The 14,859-nt window shown below is 42.2% G+C and overlaps 1 protein-coding gene across 6 annotated transcripts in view; it reads right to left on the bottom strand.

The window, feature by feature from the left end:
• The window catches only part of RAD52 (RAD52 DNA repair protein), a 322,154-nt gene that overhangs the window by 211,394 nt on the left and 95,901 nt on the right, over window positions 1–14,859 (bottom strand). For all 6 annotated transcript variants that reach the window (XM_077468921.1, XM_077468920.1, XM_077468923.1 and 3 more), the window contains 2 exons: window positions 13,030–13,148; window positions 3,402–3,477 (listed from right to left, as the gene is read on the bottom strand). In XM_077468921.1, the coding sequence (XP_077325047.1) occupies window positions 3,402–3,477; window positions 13,030–13,148 (195 nt within the window). The remainder of the gene's footprint in view (window positions 1–3,401; window positions 3,478–13,029; window positions 13,149–14,859) is intronic.

Here is a 14,859-nt window from a genome sequence, read left to right as displayed (position 1 = left end):
GATCGGTACAGGGTAGCGACTGGCCTCGGCATACTGTGACACAGACATCACTAGCCCGGTCATATGTACGCCCCGGAAGATAAAAGCTCACGACCACCTCTGGAGCTTAGGTATGTCACCCAGCTGGCTGTTGAGAGTAGATCACAGGATCATTTATATTGCGCAAAAAACCAAGCTTTCTGCGTAAAAAAGCACGGACCAACTAAGAGTTCTGAGTGTTTCATAGTTTCATAGTTAGGTTGAATAAAGACACCAGTCCATCCAGTTCAACCTGAGTAAGTGTCTACAATTTTTCCCTATCCCTGTACATTGCTACACCCACATTGGTCCCTATCCTCAAGGAGCCCACAATCCAAGGTCCCTATTCATATACTAGGGCCAATTTTGGACAGAAGCCAGAAGCCAATTAACCTACCTGCATGTCTTTGGATTGTGGGAGGAAACCGGAGTACCTGGAGGAAACCCACGTTGTGTTACAACTTTGCCTAGTATTCTCCTAGTGATAAGGCTAACAACCCATTTGATACAGAGAGGAGCTGTGTTGGTCGGTGAATATAAGAGAATTTTATTTTTATTTTTTAAAACAAGGCAGATGGTCTGGCATGTCCCTTGAAGAGAAAAACGCCAATCTGGGGGCACAGGAAGAGATCAGACCTCCCTTTTCTTACCAGAGGGTCTGAGCCGGCTGAAGGAGAGGAGAGTGAAAGCTTCTGCTGTTTTCAGGCATCAGGATGGTGAGTGCTCAATACAGCCCCCAGTGGAGACACATAGACCTGACAACACAATACATAGAAGGAGAAATTCCTGAGAAAATCTCCCTTAACTTATCCACGCAGCAGAATTTTATCAGAGATAAAAACCCAATCTTCACCCTTCACGGTAGGCTCAGAGACCTTAAAGGAAACCTTCAGGAACCGGGGGAACTCTCAGGTTAACCTACAATCCTGGACCTGCGACAGGACCCTGCCAGTAAAAATGTATGGCCTTACTACCAAAAAGTACTGGATCACAGGGCCCAGCTCTCAAAGAGAAGCATTTGCAAGCAAAACCTTGTTTCTTCGAATTACGAGGCCCGGGTACCGTTCATTTAGCCCATTACAAGACATCAGAATGGATCCGGTCAGCATGGCTGGCTCTCACCATCTCATCTTTACTCGTGCCCAACACATAAGACACTGGCGAAAAAACTGATTACTTCCAGTAATGGGAGGAGTTATATGGAGCAAGTAGACGCCTTAGGGGCGTGCCAGTGTCCAGCACCTGTTGGTCTAATATAACCCACAGAGTAATTACCATGGCTCTGTGTCCCCTGATGTAAGAAAAGAAAGAATATCTATTGTATGTCTTTCTCGGTTGAAAGAGCACATCGAGTACCAAGTAGGCCACTACATGCAGGAGCCCCCTCCCCCCCACGGCCATTCCTAATCAATGAGACAGAGATCATATTCTTAGAAGAGCTAGAAATTTGAAGGACATTATGTTTAATGGAACCAAAGTTATTTTCTTTGCGGACTTTTCTCCTGAAGTTCAAAAACTATGCGTCACAAGCTACAAATTACCATTAATCACTGGTGTTAGTGATTAGGAGTGAAGAGAAATATTTTCTACAATCTCACCTGCGTTAAATCAGCCTAATTGTCCTTACATAGTCCCCTGAAAGATTTACCCTTTGTCCTGAATAGGGATGGGCGAACGGTTTGGCCGGAGCATAAGTACGGGCCGAACGTTGGTTGTTCAGATGTTTTGCGAACACCAAACAATATGCAGTGCTCGGGGCAAATTCAAAAACTGCCGGAACACTGTTAAAGTCTATAGGACACCAACATGAAAAATCAAAAGTGCTAATTTTAAAGGCTTATATGCAAGTTATTGTCATAAAGAGTTTGGGGACCCGGGTCCTGCACCTAGATTACATGAATCAATGCAAACTTTATTTTTTAAACTGTAGTTTTTTCGGGAGCAGTGATTTTTTTAATGCTTTAAGTAAAACAACAACAATTAAATATTTCTTTAAATATTGTGCTTGGGGGGTGTCTATAGTACACCTGTAAAGTAGCGCATTTTTCCCGTGTTTAGAACAGTACCACAGCAAAATTACATTTCTAAAGAAAAAATTGTCATTCAAAACTGATTGTGGCTATACAAATGTACCCCTACCATTTCACAACAAAAGTGTCAAAATGTAAAAAAAACACAAGACACAGCTTGGGGACAAGTCATTTATTAAAAAATAAAAATGTCCCACAATGTCCATTCATCTTCTTTATGCCGCAACGGACAGATAAAGTCCCTGTGGCATCAAAGGGGGCAGGGTTACCTGGGTACGTCACCGTGTGGCCCCGCCCTCAATTATATAACAAGTGTCATCAGCGAAGAAGCGTCACATGGCGAGAGACTACCATTGACACTTTTTTTGCGAACTGGTAGGGGTACAATTGTACCCCGTTACCATTTTACACAGGTGGGAGGCCGGGATCTGGGGGTCCCCTTGTTAAAGGGGGCTTCCAGATTCCGATAAGCCCTATGCCCGCAGACCCCCCACAACCACCGGGCAAGGATTGTGGGGATGAGGCCCTTGTCACCATCAACATGTGTTCTTTTACTGCACAGTAAAGATTAAGAAAAAATTATTTCCAAGAATGCTGTTTATTTTGAAAGAAAGGCCTAAGGAAAGATCATATAGGGTATATCAGAAACATTTTAGGTGTTTTCATAAAATTAAAGCAGAATTCTATCTTTACTACTGTTCCAGTTTATACAAGTAAATACAATGGATCTCAAATGAGCCCACAAAATTTTGAGAATCATATACAATTATATCTTAAAGTATAACTAAAGGCAAAACTTTTTTTTGTTTTGTATGGAGTGGAGAAGGATAAGAACACTTGCCAGTTTATTGCTGTCTGTGCCCCAGTTAAGGAGTTTCATCCTCTCTATTTGTCCTGTATATCATTATAATTTAAAGTGAAAGTAGAAGTAAGTCTCAGATTTTGGGTTGTACCCAGAAAAGCAATAGGGGGAAATCTTCCAATGGGGGCACAAGTTCTGGTGACCTGGTGGCCCCCAAGCAATTCCATCAATTTGCAGGGTTTTTCTCTCACTTCCTGTTTGGTTATATGGGACAGGAAGTGAAGGGAAATCTCTGCAATGGGACAAGGGTTATAACCTTCCCTTACTCTATCCAAATTGACAAAAAAGTTTTGCCTATAGTTCTACTTAACTTTAGTAGACCGCACAATCACATTTTAAAATGTGTGGTCATTTCTATTAGACGCTTATTAACTGCTTATTTTGCCCATCCACATCCAAAATTGAAAGTATTTGATAGAGGCATTCAAGTAAATCAGAGAACAACAAGATTCAAATTAGCAGGTACAATACCAATCTTGACTATGACTGACCAATTTGGGCAGCTTGTTGACGGCTCGAAGATAATTTTTGTCCATGATGCAGTTGCCAAGAGAGTTTCCAAAACACCTAGCACCAAAATTAAAAGGGGGTTAATAACTATTTTTTAAAGAGATAAACCACCTTTTGTAAAGCAGTGACAAAAAAAAAAAAAATAGGATTTTTATTACAGCTTACCTGTAAAATCCTTTTCTTGGCGCCTTAAGTAATTACTTAATGGGTTATAGGCTACCTTCAGGTGTTGACACTGGTAAACCCAATCAAAGAAGTTTACTCCCTATATAACCCCTCCTTCTTCCAGTAGCACAGCAGTTTTTGTTGCAAAGCAATATACTTAATCCCAAAAGAGGGGCGGGACCTCTGTGTCCCATGATGTACTCCAAGAAAAGGATTTTACAGGCAAGCTGTAATAAAAATCCTATTTTCTTTATAGTACATCATGGGACACAGAGCCTTAAAGTGGAAGTAAACTCCCCTATCGTTTTCAGCCAAGGAAGCTGCCATCTTTGCCTCTGTTTAATATTCAACTGCTATGGTGCTGCACATGTGATTCGTTATGACACCAGCCATTGGATGGTTTGATAGTTTGGCTGGGAGCACAGCCAATGTGTAGTTAGCATTCACATGCCTTTTTTTTTTTTAACTGTTTAACCACTGGGCACTTAAACACCCTTAATAACCAGACCAATTTTCAGCTTTCGGTGCTCTCACATTTTGAATGCCAATTACTCAGTCATGCAACACTGGACCTATATGAAATTTTTGTCCTTTTTTTCACACAAATATAGCTTTCTTTTGGTGGTATTTAATAACCGCTGGGCTTTTTCTTTTTTGTGCTATAAAAAAAAAATACAGAAAATTCTGTAAAAAAAAGAATTTTTCTTTGTTTCTGTTATAAAATTTAGCAGATTATTAATTTTTTCTTCATAAATTTCAGCCAAAATTTATACTACTGTCTATAGCTGGGTATTGCAGGGTATCACCGACTATGGCTGGGTATCTCAGAGTATGGCTGGGTATCTCAGAGTATGGCTGGGTATCTCAGAGTATGACTGGATATCTCAGAGTATGACTGGATATCTCAGAGTATGGCGTTGCAGAGTATTGCGTTGCAGAGCATTGCAGGGTATTGGCGGGTGTTGCAGAGCATTGCAGAGTGTTGCAGGGTATTGGCGGGTGTTGCAGAGCATTGCAGAGTGTTGCAGGGTATTGCAGAGTGTTGCAGAGTATTTGCGGGTGTTTCAGAGCATTGCAGTGTTGCAGGGTGTTGCAGGGTAATGCAGGGTGTTGCAGGGTATTGGCGGGTGTTGCAGAGCATTGGCGGGTGTTGCAGAGCATTGGCGGGTGTTGCAGAGCATTGGCGGGTGTTGCAGAGCATTGGCGGGTGTTGCAGAGCATTGCAGAGTGTTGTTGCAGGGTAATGCAGAGTGTTGTTGCAGGGTATTGCAGAGTGTTGTTGCAGGGTATTGCAGAGTGTTGTTGCAGGGTATTGCAGAGTGTTGCTACAGGGTATTGCAGAGTATTGCAGCAGAGTATTGCAGCAGAGTATTGCAGAGTGTTGTTGCAGGGTATGATGGGGTTAATTTTCGGTGAGCAGCGATGTGGGTACTGCAGATGCAGCCCACAGCGCTGCTGACACCGATCTCTTCCCCCTCCGCTGTACCGATCGGTACAGAGAGGGGGAGGGAGGAACTGACGCCCGTTTGTTTACAAGTGATCACTCCGTCATTTGACGGAGTGATCACGTGTTAAACGGCCACGATGAGTGGCAGTTTACCGTGATCCGTGATGCGCCGGGTCCTGTGGACCCGGCGGTCACGAATGCTCTCGAGTCCCCCCCCCAGGGGGCGCGCCAGAGCGGAATTCTGGGAGGACGTCATATGACGGCCTCCCAGAGTTAAACAACCGCCCTGTAGCCGTCATTCGGCTATAGGGCGGTTGTTAAGTGGTTAAATCGATGGGTTTACTTCCACTTTAAGTAATAACTTAATGGGATGTCCCATAGCAATGCTACTTGAGGGGAGGGAGAAACAACCCGCAGGGAAGCCACAGACTTGAGGATTTATACTGCTGACTGCGCTCGAAGGCGATATCATCATACCTCCTTACATCCACCTGATAAAACTTGGTGAATGTATCCACTGAAGACCAAGTTGCGGCCTTACAGATCTGATCCACGGAGGCCTGGTGACGCACTGCCCAAGAAGCACTAACTGACCTGGTAGAGTGCACCTTAACTTGAAACGGGGGAATCTTACCCCTTAAATCATAAGTTAGAATTATCACTTGTTGAATCCAGTTAGCGACAGTGGATTTTGATGCCGCCTGTCCTTTCCTAGGACCCTCTGGCAGAATAAATAAGACATCAGTCTTACAAATCAAAATGAGCAGTTGTCTAAAAATAGATTTTTACTGCTCTCACCACATTAAGCAATGTAGTGACTCTTCTTCCCTGGAACACTGTTTTAGAAAAAAACGATGGCAGGACAATATCGCTGAAATCTGAAAGCACTTTTGATCAAGTCTGGATGAGGGCCGAACGCTACTCTCTCCCCATGACAAATCAAATCTGGCTCTTTACAAGAAAGAGCAGCCAATTTTGAAACCCTCCTTGCTGAGGATATAGCTACCAAAAACACCAACTTCCTTGTCAGAAGGACTAGGGGAATATGTTGTATTGGTTCAAATGGCTGTTTTTTGTAACACAGACAAAACTAAGTTCAAGTCCCAAGGGTTCAAGGGAGGTTTTACGGGAGGAATAAGCCATGTCGCCACCTGTATAAAAGCCCAGACTACAGAATGAGCAGCAAGTGGTCCTTTGAAATAAGACCAATAAAGCTGAGACTTAGCCTTTAATAGTACTTAAGGCCAATTTCATTTCTACCCCTAAATGTAGAAATGCAAGAATTCTGCCTAGGATATATCTCAGAGGGTGCCAACCCTTGGATTCACACCAGGAAACATAAGCCCTCCAGACTCTATAGTTCTGGAAGCTGGCTTCCTTGCACTAATTGGGGGTAGGGATAACTGACCCGGAAAGCCCATGTTTCTTCAGAATGTGGATTTAATAGCCAAGCCGTTAAATTTAAAGACCATAAGATAGGATGGAATATCGGTCCCTGTGAGAGGAGATCTGGCCATAGCGGGAGGGACCATGGGCCCTCCACTGCCATCTTTACAATTTCTGCATACCATGAGATTCGGGGCCATGCTGGTGCCACCAGAATTACTGGCTTTCTTTCCAGCTTGATTCTGCAAAGAAGTCAAGGCAGCAACTTAATAGGGGGGAAATGCATAGATCAGTGAGGACTGATCCCATTGGGTCAACAGCACATCCCTTAAGCATGCAAATGGATCCCTTGTTCTGGACACAAAGTTGGCTAACCGTGTTAAACCTGGAAGCTAGAAGATCTACGTCCTCCGTCTTTGACAAACAGCCTGAAATATGTCGGGGTGAAGAGACCATACCGCTGGTGACTCAAATAGTCCGCCTGCCAATTCTCTACTCCCTGAATGAAGACTGCCAATAGGCACAGAATATTGCTTTCTGTCCAAGTTAGAATATTGTTCACCTCTCTCTGTGTAGAGAGACCTTTGGTGCCCCCTTGGTGATGGATATAGGCCACAGCTGTGGCATTGTCGGATTGAATCCTGACAGGACAATCCCATAACCTGAAAGTCCAGGTCTTTAGAGCCAGACGTACTGCCCGAATCTCTAGGATATTGATGGACAAGGTTCTTGAGCATTGTCCCTGGACAGTTGTCTTTTCTAGTACTGCTTCCCAGGCATCCATCGTTACCATCTTCCAGATCACTGGTCTGAAGGATTTTCCTTCAGCAGATTCTGGGTTAGTAACCATCAAGTGAGGCTTTGGGACACTCTTGGGACAGCTGCTTCAGGCAAGTCTAAAGCTTGAATTATTTTGTTCCAAGCAGACAGGATACTGTTTTGCAACAGTCTTAAATTAAACTGGATACAGGAAACTGCTTCAAATGAAGCCACCATAGTTCCTAGCAACCTCATGCAAAAGCAAATGAAGGGATCGCCATTTGACCCGACCATCCATACCAACTCTCTTATGGATTAAAAAATTATTGGATACGGGTCTGTTCTCATTATACACATTACAGTACCAACATCCCAAAGAGTAATATATATAAAGAGATTGGAGGTGGGGGACTTTGCAGTACCAATTACAAACATATAGCACATTACAACCCATTAAAATAGAAAAATTCGTATTTATTTAAACATCATAAAAGCACAGACATATGGAACCTACAATTATTTCTATTCCTTACAGTCTATACACATAGCCTGCTACAAGGAGACAAACAGCATTCCGCCATATAAAAAGGCATTATGTTCTCCGTCCCTGTTTATTCGACATGTTTCGTCTAAGCGGCTTCTTCAGGAACAAGGGACTCGGAGTATTCAATCCAAATAGAGAGAGACACATATTGCATTCTAAATATACATTAGAGCTGCAACTAAGGATTAATTTGTCTATCGATTATTTTTTTGATTAGTCAACGACTATCCGATTATTTTTTTATTTTATTTTTAAATGAATCTAGTGCAGGGATATGCAATTAGCGGACCTCCAGCTGTTGCAGAACTACAATTCCCATGAGGCACAGCAAGACTGACAGCCACAAGCATGACACCCAGAGGCAGAGGCATGATGGGACTTGTAGTTTTTCAACAGCTGGAGGTCCACTAATTGCATATCCCTGATCTAGTGTGTTCCTTTTGTGATTAGATAATAATCCTTTGGATAACTTTACAAAAAAAATGATACGTACAACTTCTAAATATAATATTTCAACTTTAATTAAATTTTTTCCAAAAAGTACTTCAATGTGGTAAAGTTTTTACAGTATAAAAAAGTGCCAAAAATAAAATGTAAACAACACTTTAGCATCAGGCATGAATAATGGCATTGCCATTAATTCAGAGCCAGAAGCATTAAAAATACCATATAAAAATGCTACAAAAGCACTGCTGCTCTGCACTGCGTACAAAACACATGAAAGACATCATATACAAAAATAAAGTGCCCAAAAATAAAAAGGTAATGCTTTAGGGCATGAGGCATGAAAATGCCATATAAATTCTGCCTAACACTTTGCAAAAGATGCATTCTGAAGGCATTGTGTGTTAACCTTACTACTCAACCACACATAATGCCTTCAGAATGCATCTTTTGCAAAGTGTTAGGTAGAATTTATATGGCATTATGCCTCTTGACCTAAAGTGTTGTTGTTTAACACCACAAAAATGCTGGTCAACATACAATAACACTATGTAATTGTAATCATCATTGATTGAATACATAGTGTTATTGTAGAGTGCTGATTGAGCAGTATTTATGTGGTGTGTTACTTTAATTGTAATGTAAAACATACCTGAGGAGGTAACATAGTTTTCAAGAAGGAGGCGGAGCCATATCCACAAAAGCACTGCTGTTCTGAGTCTGAACTGCTGCTCAACACTGTGTGTGCAAAAACACAAGTGCCAAAAAATACAAGGTAACGCTTTAGGGCATCAGGCATGAAAATGCCATATAAATTCTGCCTAACACTTTGCAAAACATGCATTCAGAAGGCATTGTGCATGTGCAACAATGTGTGGTACTGGTAACCTTACCTTACTACTCAACCACACATAATGCCTTCAGAATGCATCTTTTGCAAAGTGTTAGGCAGAATTTATATGGCATTATGCCTCTTGACCTAAAGAGTTGTTGTTTAACACCACAAAAAATGCTGGTCAACATACAATAACACTATGTAATTGTAATCATTATTACTTACATAGTGTTAGTGTAAAGTCGATTGAGCAGTATTTTTGTGGTGTGTAATTGTAATGTAAAACATACCTGAGGAGGTAACAGTTTTCAAGGAAGGAAGCAAGGAGGAACCAAGCCCACCAAAAGCACTGCTCAACACTGTGGCTATGCAAAAATATGGCCAATACAACACTGAAGACAGCCATGAGCCATCCCACCATAAATACACTAATACAGCCCAACAAGAACACAACACACAGTCATGAGTGAAAAAAGTTGGGGGCCTGTGTTACTTTCTCCATTGCAATGCTATATTTTAGCATTGCAATGGAGGAAGGTTAGCATATCGACATGCTCTGATGTTAGGCTTGCTCTTTTTTTAGTCACAATGTTGCCAGCAACTGAGAAAAGCCTTTCAGATGGTGTTGATGTTGCAGGCACAGACAAGTAACTCTTTGCCAGCATGGCCAAGATGGGAAACCTCTTTTTATTTTCCTTCCACCATTTCAGCGGATTTTCTTCCTTTAGAATAGCCTGCTCACTGAAATACATGTGTATCTCATTCCGCACAACTTCACTGTGGGTTTCTTGATCTTGGATGTGACCAGTGTTATCCTTGCCATTACTGTGGTGGTCATCTGAATCTGAAGAACCGAGCAAAGTGTCTAACAGAGACACTTGCCTCTTCTCAGAAAATTTCATGTCTGCACTGGTCGACCGTTGTTCCTCACATCGATGTTGCGTTTGTTCTTCCTCATATCTTCTTTTCACTTCAAGAGCAAGAGCTTGGACCTTGAGGTGAACTTATAAACTGTCCTCTGCTGGCAGGAATTTTAGTTTGCGTAATCTGGGGTCCAGGGCTGCTGCAATAAGACATATTTTCTCCACCATCATCTCTAAATTTAGTTTCTCGCTCCCATCTTGATGCCATCTCCTGTGCAGCAACACTTTGGAAAGCTTTGACTGCTGCTGTCTCGCAAATTCTGCTCTGTATGGATTTCTGGAGGCCTTTTACTAGAGGAGGTAGAGCGGAAGCAGTCACATAGGACTCTCCACTCAAGAATACAGTAGCACACTCAAATGGCTTCAGGACTTGTTCCACTTCCTCAAGTAAGCTTCACTGATCATGTTTTAAATCCAGGAAGCGCTTCTCTCATGGTGTCACAGGATCGGAAAGAGTTGCAGTCACAGGCCACCTCTGTTCAAGCAGGCGGCTGATCATGTGTAAAGTGCTGTTCCATCTTACGGATACATCATTTATTAGTGCATGCTCAGTGGTACCCATTTGTTGCTGCTTTGCTTTAAGCTTTGTAGTGGCCAGCTCACTTTTTTTTTAATGTTCCACAAGGCACTTTTCAGCTCTCAGGGTCTTGCTGATCTGGGGATCCCTCAGGGCATGGTTGACAACTAACTGCAATGTATGACCAGCACACCTGAGAGAAAAGATGTCATGCTTTTCTTCCAAAATACGCAGAGCAGCGACAACATTTGCAGCGTTATCATGGACAACTACATTTACATTGGCCATGGATATCTCAAACTTTTCAGCTGCTTTTTCCACCCAGTTAGTAATGTTTTCAGCTGTGTGCCGATCTTCAAGTGGCATAGTGGTCAGATTGTACGATGTAAGATTCCAGTCTTGCAGGAAGTTGTCAAACCATGCCCTGCGGGATCCCCAGATCAGCAAGAGGGCTGCAGTGCAAAAAGTGCCTTATGAATGTGAAACATTTAAAAAAAAAAACATGAGATGGCCACTAAAAAAAGAAATTAGCAAAGCAGCACACTAGCACAGCAACAAATATGTACCCCCTGGGCATGCACTAAAAATGATGTATTTTACTTACTAGCAGTAGCAGCATGAGCACATAAAATTAATATATTAATAAATATTGACCACAAATTACTCCCATTGTCTCCCAAAACGAACAAAATACTAGTAAGTAGTACTTAGAAAGATGGCTCGTCCATTTGAGGCCGTAGTGCGCCAGGATGTTTTCTTCTGGAGGTGCTTGTGCATCGCAGTAGTGCTGCCGTGGTACACGGGAACAAAGGACCATTTTATCTGGCCTCTGTTTAAAGAATTCCCATACCTTTGAAAGTCGTGGTCTGGCTTTTCGTGCTGCACCGGAACTTTTTAGCCCATTCGAGAGCAGGGGGACGAGGAGCATCAGCAGCAGCTGCTGCCACCGCCATTACCGCCATTTACCCGCGAGAAGACACGTGTGTGACACGTCGCCGGCATTCACGCACGTCGACGTATTTTCGTAGTCGATTACGTCGACGTGCCGTGGCAGCTCTAATATACATACAAAGAAAAATCCAACAATCAGTAAAGTGTATTACATACAATATTGAAAAAATATAAAGTGATATAGAAAGCATATCTGCAAACGCGTGGCTCAAAACCCCATACCCAAAAAGGGTCTTGGAGGTAGATTGGGGTAGATTGGGAGGTAGCAGGGACCCATCCACCAGCGGGTGAGGAGGGGTAATGTAAGGGGGGGTCGCTGCTGTCCCCCTAACCCTCTGAGAGTAGAGTATGTGCATAGACTCCCTCTAGTGGAGAATTAAGGCATGACAAAAAAATTTCCCAAATGGAAGAAATATATAGATATTTTAATACCCAAGTTTCTTCCCTTACCTTATCCTTGCCGCAGGATTTGCTGAATTAACAAACAATCTAACCTTCACCCATCAACGCGGTTTGAGTAGCATACCTTCAGGGACTGGGTCCCTAATACAGGGTTCCATCTTCCCTAGACCTATAAAGCACTCCATCAGGAAGTTTAGGTAATGTAGCCAGACCTAAGCCCTAAGTTTCTGGGCTCCAGCCCTTCAAAGAGAGGTGTTACAGGCAAAACCTCATGCTTCGGACATGAGGCCCCTGGTACCATCCTTTTAGGCCTCAATGGCACTTTGGATGGATCTGGTGCATGGAGGCTATTTAAATCCAGCATGGATCCCTCCTGGAGCTCCTCAGAGCACAGCTTCACTCGTGACCAACACCTTAGACACTGGCAAAAAAAATGATATGCTCCTGGAAGGAGGAGGGGTTATATAAGGAGTAAACTTCCTTGATTGGATTTACCAGTGTCAACACCGGAAGGTAGCGTATAACCCATTATTTACTTAAGGCTCTATGCCACATGATGTACGATAAAGAAATACAATTTAGATAAATGCAGATATTAAAAAAATGTATATTGTCTACAGTGTGCATTTCAGGGTGCATGGCACAAAGTGTTCAATGGAAAACAAAAATAAGGCTTAGAAAATTCACCAATCTATGGATTAAAGCCAGGTACATATCACACGTACTCCGCAAGAACCAGCCAAATCATGGTACATGTCTACTCCTCTTTGTTTAACAGAAGTCAGTCATTAGACTGGCTCCTGTTAAACAGCCCTGCTGGAAAACCAGCATTCGATCAGAACATACAGCCAATAGCAATAAATACCTGACAGTGGTTTTAGCACTTTCTCATGCTATCCAAAACGTAAAAAAATTTTTTATGTGATCTGCTATTGCCAACAGCTTTCTAAGGCTTCATTAAATTTCCAATTCAATTGCCTTGAACGTGCCTGCAGTCAGCGAAGCCATAATTCCTGATATTTGGCCAAGGTATGTGCGACAGCAGACTAATAACATTTTAAGAAAGAAAGCAGCATATCATACGCACCCCGCACAAGTTTTTTTTTTAAATATCTGCATATCATATTTACTGGTGTATATAAGAAAGCCAAACATTGCTCAGATAGGGCAGTAAAACAGAATAGCTGGAAAACGTAGACGTGTGGCTGAAGCACACAACTCAAGAGTCTCTCTTACTTGAGTGCTCTCTTTAATCCATCAGTGACAGCCTCCTTGCGAGCCTTTTCCAAGGATAATGCCTTCGATTTCAGTCCCTCACTAACGCCATAGCCAACGTCTTCATGGAAGGAGCCATCCTGGTTGGGGTATAGAGAAGAAAAGTTTGAACATTTTTACGTAACAGGATAGCAAATATACTAAAATCAAAGCAATCCAACACTATGGGGTTGATTTAGTAAAAGTAAATCCACTTTGCACTACAAGTGCACTTGGAAGTGCAGTCATCGTAGATCTGAGGGGACGTTCTGAAATGAGGGGAAGCTCTGACGATTTTATCATCCAACCATGTACAAGCTAAAATGCTGTTTTTTCCTTTCCTTGCATGTCCCCCCTCAGATCTACAGTGACTGCATTTAGAAGTGCACTTGTAGTGCAAAGTGGATTTGCCTTCAGTAAATAAAACCCTGTGGTTCCTACATTTACTGCGCCAGTGATAAAAGGGGTGGAAAAGTGACTCTGGCTGTGGTTACAGCTAACAGATTTGTGTTGTCCCTACACTAAATGCAATATTGGTATGGACTGTAAAAACACAGACTTCATGAGCCAGCTCTTAAAATCAGTGCCCATTCTTTTCAATGTTGGGTGAAATTTAGTAAATTTTCAGAGGGATTAACTTTAATGAAACTTACATCCACACAATAAATACGTGAATTTGTCTTTTGCTCACAGTATGTATGCTGTACTTGCCTCCCTTGTGCATCCCCCATAACATCGATCATTAACTAAAGCCTCCGCTAAAATGCCTGTGTAAATTTCAATTTCCCAATAAAGGTAAAAGTTGACAGATATAAATGGTCCCATCACACTCATGTGGCAGTGTTCAGGCTTGCGGATTTAAGTCATATTAGCAACATATTAGCCCCAAAATGGGCTACTTAACTAGTTCAGCCCTTTGGACTCAAAGATTAAAAGGTTAAGCGCAAGCTGATGGCTGCCCATTTTCCTCAGGCACCTCCCAGCTGTAAAGCAAAAGGTCACTGTCACAGTGTGGGCAGCACAGTTCTCCCCAGACCTCCCCCCCCCTCCCACTTCTTTGGAGGGCAGGGGAGATTTTCCCCATAAAGAGTAGCTTTCACCTGCAAATGCTCTCACATGGGGGTTTGTTAACCCCTTGCGATAGCAATAAAGAAAAAAAATCGATTTTTTTGCTACTTTGCTGCTTTATATAGCACTACGCACAGGAGTAGGACGTTAGGCAGAAAAAGAAAGTACTGTCTAGGGGCTGCCCTTACTGATATAAACCTCTGCACGATAGGCAAGCCAGCTAGTCACAAAGCAGTGTAAGATGATAGAAAAACTCAAGAAGGGTGGGTGCTATATCTATCAAATTCAGAGAATGGTATTTTACAGTGGGTAGAAAAAAAAATCCCATTTTCTTTTGTGTTCATTGACTGACACAGCTCTTCTATTCTTGACCATAAGGATATCCCAAAGCAGTGCCTCAATGAGTGGGGGGCAAACCAAAACCAGGCAACTAGGCAAACATGCCAAACACGAAACCCTAGAACAAGAAAATGTATCACCACAGAGTGGTACTGAGGATACTGTTATAAGTGCCACGTCCCGAAATTATATGAAAGAGAAAAAAATCAACAAAGGGCTTGGACTTTATAGGCGCAGAAAACATCACAATGTATTAAAAAAATTAATTATATATAGAAAATTTGTTAAAAACAATGACAGATAAACATGTCTCAAAATTGTAGAGTATAGCAGCAGAATGCAAAGTCAGAACATATACAGACCATTATTAATAACAGAAAACTGTGATAACACCAATTTCCATAA

The sequence above is a fragment of the Lithobates pipiens genome, unplaced genomic scaffold, assembly GCF_037356315.1.
Source record: "Lithobates pipiens isolate NorthernLeopardFrog02 unplaced genomic scaffold, aLitPip1_a1.2 Scaffold_8, whole genome shotgun sequence".
NCBI classification, from domain to species: Eukaryota; Metazoa; Chordata; class Amphibia; order Anura; family Ranidae; genus Lithobates; species Lithobates pipiens.
The sequence above is the reverse complement of the archived record's forward strand: the minus strand, read 5'-3'. Positions and strand labels throughout refer to the sequence as shown.